Source organism: Myotis nattereri, assembly GCF_964212035.1.
Source record: "Myotis nattereri genome assembly, chromosome: 5".
NCBI classification, from domain to species: Eukaryota; Metazoa; Chordata; class Mammalia; order Chiroptera; family Vespertilionidae; genus Myotis; species Myotis nattereri.
The window spans coordinates 105,532,988-105,547,171 of record NC_138080.1 but is presented as its reverse complement, the minus strand read 5'-3'; the positions used below and the strand labels follow the sequence as shown (position 1 = coordinate 105,547,171).

The 14,184-nt window shown below is 60.3% G+C and overlaps 1 protein-coding gene across 2 annotated transcripts in view; it reads right to left on the bottom strand.

Annotated features, from left to right (window-relative positions):
• Positions 1-14,184, bottom strand: part of ERGIC1 (endoplasmic reticulum-golgi intermediate compartment 1) — an 85,294-nt gene that overhangs the window by 11,783 nt on the left and 59,327 nt on the right. The window contains exons 5-10 of one of the 2 annotated variants that reach the window (XR_013996087.1): positions 13,244-13,368; positions 10,221-10,325; positions 9,523-9,583; positions 5,060-5,160; positions 2,850-2,979; positions 2,560-2,682 (exon numbers count right to left, since the gene is read on the bottom strand). Coding sequence is in view for 1 of the 2 variants with exons in the window: in XM_081092929.1 (XP_080949055.1) it covers positions 2,560-2,682; positions 5,060-5,160; positions 9,523-9,583; positions 10,221-10,325; positions 13,244-13,368 (515 nt within the window). In the remaining variant the exon portion in view is untranslated. The remainder of the gene's footprint in view (positions 1-2,559; positions 2,683-2,849; positions 2,980-5,059; positions 5,161-9,522; positions 9,584-10,220; positions 10,326-13,243; positions 13,369-14,184) is intronic. The other variant, XM_081092929.1, reaches the window with a different exon arrangement.

The following is a 14,184-nucleotide window of genomic DNA, read 5'->3' as shown; positions in this document are numbered from 1 at the left end:
AGCCTAATGATGTCAGGAGGTTCCCTGCAGCGCGGCTCACAGGGGGGTGGAGGGGGGCTGGTGCCAGAGTCCGGGGGGCGGGGGGGGCGCCTCTGGGTACTGAAGGATCCCTGTGCCCTCTGGGGTCCCCGCACCCCCCATGGAAGGAGCCTACTTGGCCTCCACAGGGCGCGCTATGCGGGGCACCCACGCACGCACTCTGCTTCAAGCCTCTCTCCTTCCCTCAGCCGGGAACGCATCCCTCGCCCTTCCATCCCACCTCCGGTTTCCTTCTCGGAACCTTCCCAACCACGGGGCCTGTGCCCCCCTGTCCCCACCGCGCCGGGGCCCCCAGCCGGGGCGCAGCCCGAGGGCCGAGGTGATGTCTCACTGTCTGTCCGTCCGGCTGCCGGCACGTGGGAGACGCTAGCACACGCTCAGCGAATACATGACGCGGCTTCATTTCCCAGCCACTGGCCGAGGGCTGCAGCGCTCAGCGCCGCGGTCTGGCCTCACAGGAGCCAACAGGAGGGGGATGAAGCCCTACAGCCAGGGGTGGGCACAGGTTCCCCTGCCCGTCAAGGCCGCAGCCACACCTGCCGAGGCACCGACTGGCACCCTGGTTTCTATCTTTTTCCGAATCAGCGCCAAGATCGGGAGGGGCCGTCCGCGAGGCCGCGGGTGCAATCACCTGTGCACACACCCCGACTTGGGTCAAAGGGTTGCGCATCTCCCTCCGCAGTGGCCGGCCCCGGCCCGTGCCCGGGGGGTGCGCGGAGGTCTCCCCCCCGCACGGCACAGCCGCCCCATCTGCGTGGCCACCTGGCAGGACCGAACCGGCCGTGCTGCTTCGAGGCTCAGCCCTCCGCTTTCTAGTAAACCCGGCCTCGCCCCACGGCCCGTGTGGTCTCTTCTGTGAACGCCTGTCCTCACCCGATTTTCTTTGGATCATTTAATTTTCTCTTACTGATTTGTAGGGATTCTCTATATGTCCATTCTTAAGCTTAGTCCTCCCTTGTACGTGCGGCAAATAGCTTTTCCCTGTCTGGGTCTGCTGCTTTAACTATGGCAGGCGCCCTGTGTGGACTAGAAGTTCAGGCTGTTTATGGAGTCGGGGAGCAGAAAGGGCCGTTCTGAGGCGCAAAGAAACCCAGACGTCTGGCAGCCTCGTCTCCACGTGGCTTTCTAGACCTGCAGAGCGCGTGAGTCCCCCGCGGCCCTGGGAGAGATGGGGTGTTATTCCTGTTTTCTAGGTTGGGAGAGGAGGGCCCTTTGCCTCCTGGCACCCGCTCCTCCCTCCCGGGGACTGGCCCCAGATCTTCCCCTTGCAGTCTTTGTCCCTGGGGTCTGGGTGGGGCTGGCCAGCTGCAGGCTCCATTCATTCTCCAGGCCACAAGGGTGACATGGGCCCTGAGCCAGGCCAATGACAGCGCGACCCTACCCAGGACTCGGGGCGGAGTCACTGAGAACGAGGCATTTCTACTGGTAAATTCCGCCTGAAAACGAAGCCGGTGCACAGGAACGGGGGTTGAAGGAAGGCCTATTGTAGACCTTGTTTACTCCTGGATCCAGCCACGCCTGAGGCCTACCGACCCCCTCAAACCAGCTCACTGTGGGGTCCTGTCTCTTCTGTAGCTGAGTCAGAGCCAGAAATGCCAGTGCCAGGACTGGACCCCTAACCCTGACTCCTTAACCAAAGTATGCAGAGGAGCAGAAGAAGCATACGGCCTCCAGGTCTCAGTTTCCCAATCTGTGAGGTAGGGATGATCCCCCATCTGTTCACGTCAGCCGGCTCTGGCACCAAACACCTCAGGCCTCTTGGCGGAGGCAGGGCACCGTGACCGGCTGCTTCCCCCGAGGACGTGGGGAACGAGAGCCCAGGAGACCGCACACTCGGCAATGAGGCTCCGAGAAGAATGACATCAGCTTGAAGCTGTCTCCATTGGCAGAGACGATGCCAAAGAAGAAAATAAAAGAGGGACAGGCAGGAAGGAAAGAAAAACCCTGATGATATCAGCAGCTCTGGTTGGAAAACAGACACAGGAAAGAAAATGAGTTAAGCCTTCACTGCAAAACGTACACAGAAAAGGATAAACCCTGCTCACAGTAACGCCCATCAAAGTGAAAAACTGGAACATCGAATCGAGCCACACAAAGACCTGCAGAAGCCAGCGGTTCTCAACCTCGGCTGCACATTAGAGTCACCTGGGGATCTTTTTAAAATCCTGATTTCTGGGCCTCCTCCTCTGGAAATTCTGTTTCTTTGTTACTAACGATGAGGCCCAGAAGCCAGGATTTTAAAAAGACCCCGAGGTGATTCTAATGTGCAGCCGAGGTTGAGAACCACTGGCTTAAGCAATGAGCTGCGTGGCACTCCCCGCTGGAAAGCATTTTCTTGATGAGCCACCGACGACACTGATGTGATTCTGATGACAGTTCTGCACATTGTAGGGATCGAAGCCTCCTGTCGTACAGCCTGAGCCCCCAGTCCTGAGGGCTGTGCCCTGTTTCTTTAAGAACCAGTGGAGGCTCTAGGAGGAGGACCCCCCTCCCCGCCCCGTAGGCACCCCGCCCACTCACCGTGGTGATGAACCTGTACAGGGGCTGCCGTCTCTCTGTGTACTTGACCGTGATGGGGCTGAGGTCGTAGCGGAACCAGATGGCAGGGATGATGCGGCCCGTGTGGCTGTAGGCGACGTACTCCTGGGCGGGAGAAGAGACGGGGCGGAGGGCATGAGATTCAGGCACACAAACCCCATCTCATGGTGGGTGGGGGGTGGATGACAGGGGTTCCCCCTGCCACCCACGAGAATGGGCCTTCCTCCCTCTCTCTCCCAGGGAGCCAAACCCCCCGACCCCTCCTCTCACACCCCTTCCCCAGAGCCTGTGCCGTCAGCGTTGGTCTGGACGGGCATCGTTGCTGGGGGCATTTTGACCTTGGCTGCCGGGAAACTGTCCATATTTTGATCCCAGAAGCAGCGCCAGAATAAAAATAAGAATCTGAGAGCAGAAAGGGAAAAGGACAAGTGTGATTTGGGCTCCTTCTGAATGACGGCCGCTCTCCCGCTTCCTGGGCCATGCAAAACCCATTCATTCGTTCATTCATTCATTCAGCAAGTTTCCTAAGCGCCTCTCCTGGGTGCTGGCGCCATGCTGGCGGCTGGGGACCCCAAGGGAGTGAGCCCCGCGCCATCCCCAGGGGGTCACCGTCTGGGAAAGGCAGATGTAACAATATGTGCAATCCTGCCACATCGCGCACACTGTGACCGAGGGACACGGAGTCCTGCAGGGGACCAGTGACCAGGTCTCCCCAGGGCGTCTGGAAGGCTCAGTGAGGAGGGGACATCCTATGCCACACATGACATCCTGAGGAGTGTGTGCGTGTGACACAGAGAGGTGCGTCTGAGACCACGTGGGAAGAAGGAACACATGGAACTGGAAAGCCAGAGGGCTCAGCCCCACACCGGCCTCCCAGGAAGGCACCGCTGGGGCCGAAAGGATGCTAAGGGCCTGAGTGGGCCGTGTGCCCTCTCTGGTCTGGGTGCCTTGGGATGCTGCAGCCCTCTGGGCTCCCCTCATTCATCTCCAACATCTGGAGACCAAGCTGAACCCCCAGGGCACCCCCAACCCCAAACGCTGGGCTGGATCCGAGGCTTCTCCTGGGGATGAGCCCGAGACCTGCCCTCTCTGTTCACCGTCCCTGATGGGCACAGCCCCACTCGCTCTCGGGGCAAGCTGGGGCCAAGGCCACAGAGGGAGCTGAGCAAGCTGTTCTGGGCGCTGGGCCCTGGCCAACGCCTCAGGGGAAGGAGCCCTGGGCAAAACAAGATCAGCTTTCTCCAGGGGAGCGGATGGGGCAGGGCGACTGTCTGGGTCATAGCCTGGGGCTGAGGGTCAGAGAGAAATAGTGAAAAAATAGCAGCATTTACCCAAAGCCTTATCCAATGCCTGGCTTTAAAGGCACCGCCTCACTTGACAGTGGTCTTATGAGGTGGGCATCATTTTACAAATGAGTAAACTGAGGCACCAAGGGGTTATGAGACTTAGGGACTGAGCCAGGTCGGGACCGGCTGTCTCCTCCACGGCTCCCCGACTTCTGCCCAGACCGCCTCCGCGTTCTCCCAGCTGTCAGATGCTGTCAGCACCTGAGGGTGACAATGACACGCCCTCGGAGAAGCAGAGAATAGAAGGAACAGGCTTCCTTTTGGGGAGTTTCACCGGAACGTCACCCCGGGCGGGTCAGAGCAGAGGGACCTCAGGCCACCCAGAGAGGCAGGAAGGCCTGGCCTGCAGTCTCCTGCGCCTTGCTCAGAAGGAATGGCGATGGGACCAGGAGGCCAGGCTCTGGAGCCCGAGGAGAAGCCGGTTCTAAACCCCACTTGGCTACCTTGTAGCCTGACTACCTTTCTGTGTCTCAGTGACCAAATCTGTAAAATGGGGACAAAAATGGTGCCGATGTCAGAGCTGTCATGATAACTGAAAAAGATGGTGGAGGCAGAGAGCTTAGCAGAGTGTCCAACCCATTACAGGTGCTCAGTAAATGAGAGCTACTGCTCTATTATTATTATTACTAATTGAGCGAAATACTGTATCCGTACAAGGGGTTTGGGCAGCCCTGGACCAGATGAAAAAGGAGAATCCTGGTGGTCAGGGGTCTTGCGGGGGGACCTCAACCAACGAGCTTCAGGCATTCATGTCCCACTGGCAGGCAGGGTCCTCCCCGGGCCGCCTGAGGCCCTCGGCCTGAAACCACTGTTGGTCACCCCATCCCGCTGGCTCTGACCACGCCCTGCCTCCCCGAGGCCTGCCTGCTTCTCCGTGACCTGGGGTGCTGGGGTCCCGGGACATTCCTGCTAACCAATGGCCATCGCTGTGATTCAAGAGCCAACGCGTCTGTCATGTGCTGGCCAGTCAGGGCCAGAGGCAGGGCTGTGGAGCCGGCCGTAACTCCTGGACCTTTGGGGGAGGCCACCTGCCTGCCTGCTCTTTCTCAAATTGTGCCCCGACACGTGTAGCCTCTGCGCTCGGCCAGCAGAGGGCGCTGTCGCACGCAGCCGGGCCCCGCGGCCGCTGCCCGTACCTTGTTGGCCACTGTGTACTGGTAGGAGTACCGCTGCTTGCCACTCTTGTCTTCGTAAACGGTGGGCACGATCTTCAAGATGTAGTCGTGGGAGGCGAGGGCTGCGGGAAGGACACAGCAGAATGAAGCAGGGGGTGGCAGCTCTAGGTCATTTCAACCTTCCACCGGCGTGGCTGGCATGGCTGGCGATTGGGGGGGGGGGGCCGGGTGGGGGCTCAGCCTCCACATTCTCATCCCCGAACGGGTGACCCCGCTTCATCTTCTCCCTTCGACACCAGGCATTGAAAGACTCCACCTGTCAGGATCATGACTCCTGTATTTAATATTAAAATCCGGGGAACAGTGCAATGCCATGCCCATTCATAGGGCAGCCTACGGGGTGGGTGCAGGGCCAGGCCATCTGCCAAGAGGAACTGTTACGTAAAAAGAACCGCGTTACATAACCGGGTGAATAACGTGTTTCCACGCATGGGGGCAGGGAAGGCTCGTGCTCTCCACATGCAAAAATACATAGAAGCATTTTCTGGAAAGATACCCGAAGAAGGATGACCAGCCTTAGCCTCTGGGGAAGGAGGCAGGATGTGAAAAAGATCACATCTCACTGTGCACCCTCTGGTCCCGCTTGAATATTATGACGTTTGAAACAAACCGGGGTGAGGTTTTAAAAAGAGAGAGCCCACCAACCAGAAAAACGTCACCTAGGAAGAATTAGCTTCTTTCCCCATTTTCAGTGACTGGGAGATCTGTGCTCCCCCCACCGGGCCCTGTCACGGATTTCACGGTAACGGTCACCTCCACCCCCTGGATGGGGAGGCCGCGGGGGGCAGAGGCCAGCTTGACTCAGCTCCGCGTCCCCAGAACCCGGTGCCGGGCCTGGTACGGAGCGGACAGCGGCAGATGCTTATTGAATGAATGAACGGATGGAGGGATGACTGGTCAGAGGCATGAATGGGAGAGCAGATGAATCAGCTTCTGATAAGCATGAGGCAACCGGAATCCAGCAGGAGCCTCACAGAGCGCTGGCCCCAAGCTGCCAAGTGGCACCCGGGAAAGGTATGCGCTCCCTTGGGCCTCCTGGGATGCTGAGGGAAGAAGCGCAAGGACCCGTTGATGACTGCCTTCTGGACTCTCCAGTCAGGGCCCCTGGAGCTGGAATAACACAGAAGTGCGGACCTGCGGGTTCTAACCCTGGTCTCCTGGCTGAGTCAGCCCTGAGCCTTGCACTCATCCTCCGTAAGAGGCGGGGGCGGCGGGTTGGGGGGGGTGCAGATGGTGTGCACGGCCTCGTCCTGCTAACGCCAAGTCTCAGGATGGAAGGGACAGCGCTGCCTGGACTGTCTTCAGACCTGACCCTCTGCAAACCCGAGATGAGCTCTGCAGCCTCAGGGCTAAGCCCACGACGACCCCAATAGTCCTCGGCTGAACCCTGCGTGGTCCTCAGAGAGCAAAGCACTGGAGTCACCCAGAAAAGGCAGACACCTGGCTCGCCGCCCTCCCCCCCCAAAGATTCCTGCTCAGGGGGCCTGGGGTGGGGGGCTCAGAGCCTGTCTGCATTGTAAACTGGGAGCCCACACGCGAAATACAGGGCTCGGATGCCCATCGCCCCGGGTTAGAGACCTGAAGGCCTGACATCACACCTGCAAGGGTGCCATGAAGCAGAAGGGAGGTCACCGGGAAAGGGGGGTGGTGGGAGGAGGAAGAGGGCGAAGGGGCCGGATATAAGGCGATGGAAGGAGACTGGACTCTGGGGGCTGAGCTGTCAATGGAGTCCACAGACTGGCCTATAAAGCCGACATCTCCTATAATGTCATTAACCGATGCTTACAAACAAGTTACAAACACACTGAAAACAGTTCTGTCACAACAGGGGGGCATGAAGAAAGGACATAGAGACCACTCACAAAGCCACCGGGCACAGGAAGCCGTGGGTTCGCATTCTGGGGTAGAAACTAGGATGGATACATGGTTTGTTTGTATTTTCTGAAAACAGGATCATACTGTACCTTCGTCTAAGAACTGGACACCACAGACACCAGAGCGGAGGATATACGCACTGTCATAGCCCCTGGCACGGTGCCTGGCACACAGTGGGTGCTCAGTAACCGTTTGCTGCCTGGATGCCAGCGAGGCTCTGACACACGGCGGTCAGTGGGGGCCCGTGTCCCGCGGCGAGGCCACGTACAACGTACTCCACCAAGCCCCCCCCCCCCCCCCGGCTGGACACAGACGCTGTTCCTCCTCTTCCCTCCTGTAAACAATGACCTAATGGACAGTGTTTTCCTAAGTCCTCAGACACTTAATTATTCCCTCGACTGACTTATTTCCTCAGCCCTCAGCTTACTCTCTCATGTGCACAGCTGACGATGCAGACGCAAGGAGCGTTTTTGAAGGCTTTGACACAAGTTGCCCGATGTCCACGACAGCACCTCACACTCCCACACGGATTCCCTCTCGGCTGACCCCTCCTAGGGGCTGGCGAAGGCCCACACACCCTCCTGCCCCTCACACATCTTATGATGGGAAAGCGCAAACACATAAAAAACCAGGGACCGTATAATGAACCCCCGTGTACACATTCCCCAGAGTCAGCAAGGAACAGCGGCCAGTTTTGCTTCATCTGTGCCCCACTGCTCTCCCGCCCCCATCTGATGCTGAAGTTAATCCCAGACATCACATCAAGTCATCCACAAACATTTCAGTTATGTCTCCCTCAAAGATAAGAGCTCCTTGAAAAAAACAGCCCCTGCCGCCACCACCACCACCATGCCATCCTTACGGCTCAAATATCAACAGCCAGTATCTGCAAAGAGAGGGGGCTGAGCTAAGAAGAAAAACAGGTTTGTTCCTTAGGAGGAGTGGGGTTTACTGCAGATAAGGTAATCAGGGAGGGCCTCTCTGAGGGGGCGGCATTTGCACTGAACCTGAATGACAACAAGCAGCCCCAGTGGGAAGACCCGAGGGCACGGGGACCCTCAAAGGCCAAGGCCCAGCAGGGGGACCGAGTTAGAGGAAATAAAATCCAGCGTCTGCTGCCCGACCTAAGGCATTTTTCTTGCCACGAGCTGAGCTTTCGTTAGCTGCAAGGTTTTCTGCCCACACCCTCTACTGGCTTGCACCCCTCGGGCCACCTTGAGACAACACGCTGCCCTTACACAGACCTATGACAACTCCCCACCATTCGTGACATTCGCATGAACACAAGGGGGTATGTGGCTGCTCGGACGCCGCCAGAGGCAGCACCCATGGGCGCGGAGCACTGGGAGCCACTGGGTAACGCAAAGCAAACACCACAAGCACCAGCGGCGAGAGGAGATGTTTCCCAAGAAAAGACGACGCCTGAACTCAGCCTGGCCGAGCTGGCGACGGCACCGGCCTCCGGCACCGCGGGGAACACTGCAGCATGCGGTGATGCAACAGGCCGAGCACATGGCGCTTTGAAGAAATGGCTTCTGTGTGTGGATGGACGAGAACTCCCAGGGGCACAGAGAACAAACAGGGGGCTCCTGGGGGGCAGCTCATGGGGAGGTGCCTTCTCTTGCTTAGATTTCTGACGATTAGAGAGCAGAATGTTTTTTAAGAAACAGTAAGAAGCCCGGCCGGTGTGGCTCAGTGGTTGAGCGATGGCCTATGAACCAGGAGGTCACGGTTCGGTTCCCGGTCAGGGCACATGCCCGGGTTGCAGGCATGATCCCCAGTGGGGGGTGTGCAGGAGGCAGCCGATCAATGATTCTCTCTCGTCATTGATGTTCCTATCTCTCTCTGTCCCTCTCCCCTCCTCTCCGACATCAATTTAAAAAGAAAAAGAAACAATAAGAAAAGCCTGTGGATGAACAAAGGTGAGCTCAGGTGAGGCCATTAGAAGAGGCCAGGTAACCTGCCCTGCAGGACCCAGGGGGCGGACAGGCCTCCCAGGCCGGTGCTGTGCACGGGTTCGAGGCCCTGCGCGTGGGCGCACCCTGCGTGTAGGCGGACGTGCTTCGGCCGGTGTGTGAAGACGGTACTCTCTTTAATCAGCGCCGCAGTGCCGGGGAGCGGAGGCGGGATAGGGCTCGGGGTGGGGGCATCTGTGGGTGGGAGGGGTTCAAGCAGGAAGAGGGGGTGGGGGAGGTGGCCCAGGTGGCCAGACCTGACTGAGCTGCCCACAGACCGGTTCCCACGGTGCCACGTGGTCTGGGATGAATTCTGGCTCTGCTGTCACTCCCTGTGGGACTCGGGTGACTAGCTCAACTAAGGACAATTACGTGGCTGTCAGGACAGCAGTGACGCCATAGTGGCTGGCATTCACTGCCACTCACGGTGCGCCTGGGGCTGCCACACTTTCCCAGGAGCAGGTCACTCTCCCCTTCTCTGTGAGATGGGTAATGCCACCTCCCCCCAGGCCAGCCCGAGAACGGTGCCGCCCTCCCCCTCCCTCCCGGCTGCTGGGGTCCCGGGGCTGGAGGCGGCTCCAGGCGGACACGTACGGTTGGAGGTGAGTCTGTCCGCTCCTCCGAGCGCATTGAAGGCCCCGTGGACATTCTGCACCTGCGGAGAAGCACAGCGAGGAGGCCTCAGGAGGCCGCCAGCTCCAGGCCCGGCCCTGGCTGTGAGGGACGGCCACGCGCAATCCGGTGCGGGACCCCGTGGTCTGTGTTTGCTGGTCTGAGTAAGAAACGGCTGGGCTGGGCTGGGCTGGGCCTGCTGGGGGGCCCTCTGGGTCAGCAGCCAGGACTCTGGACACTTCACCACGCTCCCCGTATCCAATGGCGTGGGCCCGAGCAGTCAGGCCGAGGGGGCCGCGGCGGGAGTGGGCGGGCTGGTCTGTGGAGCCGGACAGATCTGCTGGGAGACCCCGGACAGGCGGCTTCTCTGGTCCCAGCTCCACGTCTGTAAACTGTGGGCGCCCTCCCCCCTCACAAGGCTGCGGACAGAGAGCAAGCGCCAGCACTTGGTACTCGCTCAGTACAGCGAGGCCCTTTCCCCAGCCCCAGGTCGGGACCGAGGTCCGAGGCCAGCGTGTGCTCAAGAGCAGTGAACTGGAGAGGCTGTGGACGGAGCAGAGGATCAAAGGGGGCGACCCCTCTGGAGGGCATCGCTCTGCGCCCAGGAAAGACAGACGGCTCGGGGGACACAGCCCCCGTGTGCCCATCCCAGGTCACGCCCCCGGGGTGCGGCTGCTCACCTGCAGCGTGTCCCCGAAGGAGAGCTTGTGGATGACATGGGTCATGTCCGGGTTCTGGGGCTGGGCCGAGGCACTGTGCGTGGACACGTGGAAGTTGCCGGGGACCTGGGGAGAGAGGCGAGTGCCAAGAGGTCGGTGGGCTGACTCCAGGGCGGGGGTGGGGGGGTGCGCAGGGCTTCCTCCTGAGTTGGGCACGTTTGGATTTGGACCCAGATCGGTCAGCCCACGATATTCTGAGGAGCCACGGCCCCCTTCTGAGCCCCAGGTTCCTCATCTGCAGACGGCGGCAGTGACAGAGCTACCAGAGGGGCTGCTGGGGGATGGGGGCAGAGCGTGCCCGCTGGGCACCTGGCACAAGGCCACGGCTCCAAACACCATCACCTCCCTGGCTGTGGGCTCCACAGCGGGTGAGGGGATGACCTTCAGGCTTGCAGCCCAAGGGGCTTCCTCAAACTCCAAAGCAACACCACCCCCCTGAGAGGAGGAAATGCGGCTTATTTTGCAAGCGCCTGTTTCAAACACTCTGGGTCTCTCTCGGGAAGAGTCCTGTCTTCACTGGGCCTGAGCTGGGGGCTGACAGGGGAGGAACCTGGCCCACAGGACGTGGCCCGGCCTCGGCAAGCTCGCAGTCGAGTGGCTAGCATGGAGCCAGGGCCCTGGGTCCAGGGAGCTGGGAGGAGGAGGTGCAGGCAGCCACGGGTCCCGGGGTGAGCGGGAATGGCAGCTCGGTCAGATCTCCCGGGAGGGACACATCGCCCACTCCAGGGGCCCAAGGACGGCGACAGAGCAGCAGCTGAGCTCCACACACGGCCAGGCTGGCCCCACTGCCCAGGGGGGCCTTGGCATGGTCAGCAGCTACTCTGTGTCTGTCTCCCCATCAGCAAAACGGGGATAATAACCACGAGGGCTCCTGGGGATTCAATGAGGTGACGCGTGCAGGCCGGTGGCGGTTGTTCTGGGCTGGGTTAGAGGACGGGTGTGTTTATCGTCGGAGCCGAGAGAGGACCCTCCTGAAGCGGGCACAGCATGTACACAGCCAGGGCCTGGGCAAGAGCCACTGCGTTTAAACGTATTTTAAATGTGCCCGGCTGGCGTGGCTCGGTGATTGAGCGTCGACCTATGAACCAGGAGGCCAGGGTTCGATTCCCCGTCAGGGCACTTGCCCGGGTTGTGGGCTTGATCCCCAGTGGGGGGGTGGGGAGGGGCGCAGGAGGCAGCCGGTGAGTGATTCTCTCTCATCATTGATGTTTCTATCTCTCCCTCTCCCTTCCTCTCTGAAATCAATAAAAAATATATATTAAAAACACATTTTAACACCACTTTTACTTCTGTAAGTAATACCTGGACGCATCCGCATGATAAAGAATTCACATGACATAGTCAGGACTACAGTCCCCGTCACCTTCCACCCCCGGGAATAAGACGCCCGTGGCGTCTGGCGTGTCCTTCAGGGCTCCTCTACACGGTGCCCTGGGCCCCATGGACGTGGGCAGAGTTCAGAGTCGTGTTTGGGGCCGGGGCCTCACGTCCCAGAGTTAAGTGAGTCCAGGAGCCCGGCTCCTGCGCATCTGCCACCCGCTGCCACCCCCCGGGCTGTGACTCAGTGACCCGCGCCCCCTCCGCACAGAATCCATCACAGGTGGCTGACTCATGCCGGCACACACTGGGCCGGAGAAAGACAAGTCGACGCTTTTAGAGCCTGTGACTTAGGAACCTGCGTCAGTGCCTCTGATGGGTTTTAAAAATACAGAGAAGAAGCCAGGCCCCCGACCCCCCGCCGATCCTGCCCGCCTCCGGGGGCGCCGGGTGAGTAAGCGGGGAGTCTGGGCTGCCGTGCAGCTTGAAACATGGGACCTCTGAGCTCTGGCTGCTGGCCAGCTTCCTGATGGAGAGAGGAGGCCGATAAAGGGTGGGGCCTGCCGTGAGCTTCACCCGCCCGTCACCACGGCGGGCTTTCTGATCCGAGCACCCCTTGACTGTGAGCCCCTCAAAGGCATGAGCCATTCACCTGTCAAGGGCGGGGGGCAGAAGCTGGCCCGAGCTGTGCCCTGAAGTGAATGGACACACCGGTCACGTCACGTGTGACCGAGGTGTGGGCAAGAGGAAGCAACGGGGGACCAAGGGGAGGAGCGGGAGTCCGGGGGCCGGGATGCCTGGGTCGTAACGCTTTTCGGCTCGTTACAGCTCGTATAAGTCGTCTCCCTCCACCAGACGAAGGTCCCCAGCACGGGGACTCCGCCCCCCCTCCACGCTTTGCCGCTGAGCCGACAACCTACCCTGGGACTTGGAAGGTGCTAGATAAAAACTTTTGGAATGAATGAATGTGTAATAGCCCACTTAATCCTCACACAAACATTGTGAAGCGAGGGGGACCATTAGAGGATTATCATCACCCCACCCTCCACCTGAAGATGCAAAACCGAGGCTAAGCCCGGCCGGCCATGGCTCAGTGGGTGAATGTCAACCTATGAACCAGGAGGTCACAGCTGGATTCTCGGTCAGGGCACGTGCCCGGGCTGCAGGTTTGACCCTCGGTGTGGGCGTGCAAGAGGCAGCTGATCAGTGGTTCTCTCTCATCACTGATGTTTCAATCTCTTTCTCCCTTCCTCTCTGAAATCAATAAAAATAATTTTTTGGAAGAAAAAAAACACAATAAAAACAACGGAGGCTAAGATGGGTTGAGTGACTTGGAGGGCGTTGCTTGGCCAAGAGGGGATGGAGCTGGGATGCAAATGCAGGGCTCAGGGCTGACAAAGCTGCCGTCTTCTCACCTCCACTCCCTGCCCCCCCTGCCCCCCTGGCCTGCTCCAGCCAGCAGGGGCTCCAAAGCCCAGGGAGCCTGGATCCCCCACGCAGACTCTCAGCAGGAACTGCCAGGCCCCTGGGTGTTGACCCCACTCGCTGGGAACGCCTGGGGGAGGCGAGGGGGTGCACAGCTCCACCAGCGGTTTCCAGGGAGGCAGAGGACCGGGGGTGGGGGGTGGGGGTGGGGGGGGTGGGACTGCACAGATGGCTCTCCGTACCTTGTTGATGCTGAACTGGCCCTCGAAGCGGCAGCCCGCCCCGCCGTTCAGCGGGATCTTCATGGAGTTGTCGATGTGCCCCACCTCATGCCTGCCCATCTCATCCTGGATGTCCAGCCCGACCACTGCGGGAGCCAAGGAGGGGAGAGTCACAAACAGCCGGAGAAACGGGGTGAAGGGAGAGCCCCCTCCCCCGTCCCCTCCACGGACAGGCGGGGCTGGGCTCAAGGTCTGGGGCCCAGAGGCACAGAGGGGAAGTCAGCCATTGGAAGAGGAGAAAGTGACCCTGGACTAAGAGGGAGCCAGCCGCCCCCTATGCTCCCCTCCCCCCCCCCCACCCCATCTGCAGCTGGAAAGGACGAGGGGAAAGAAAAGGGGAGGCAGCAGCTAACGGGGCCAGTGATGGGGACTGTGGGGTGCAGGGGGCAGCAGCTAACGGGGCCAGTGATGGAGGACTGTGGGGTGCAGGGGGGGCAGCAGCTAATGGGGCCAGTGATGGGGGACTGTGGGGTGCAGGGGGGGCAGCAGCTAATGGGGCCAGTGATGGGGGACTGTGGGGTGCAGGGGGCAGCAGCTAACGGGGCCAGTGATGGGGACTGTGGGGTGCAGGGGGCAGCAGCTAATGGGGCCAGTGATGGAGGACTGTGGGGTGCAGGGGGGGCAGCAGCTAATGGGGCCAGTGATGGGGGACTGTGGGGTGCAGGGGGGGCAGCAGCTAATGGGGCCAGTGATGGGGGACTGTGGGGTGCAGGGGGCAGCAGCTAACGGGGCCAGTGATGGGGGACTGTGGGGTGCAGGGGGCAGCAGCTAATGGGGCCAGTGATGGGGGACTGTGGGGTGCAGGGGGCAGCAGCTAATGGGGCCAGTGATGGGGGACTGTGGGGTGCAGGGGGCAGCAGCTAATGGGGCCAGTGATGGGGACTGTGGGGTGCAGGGGGCAG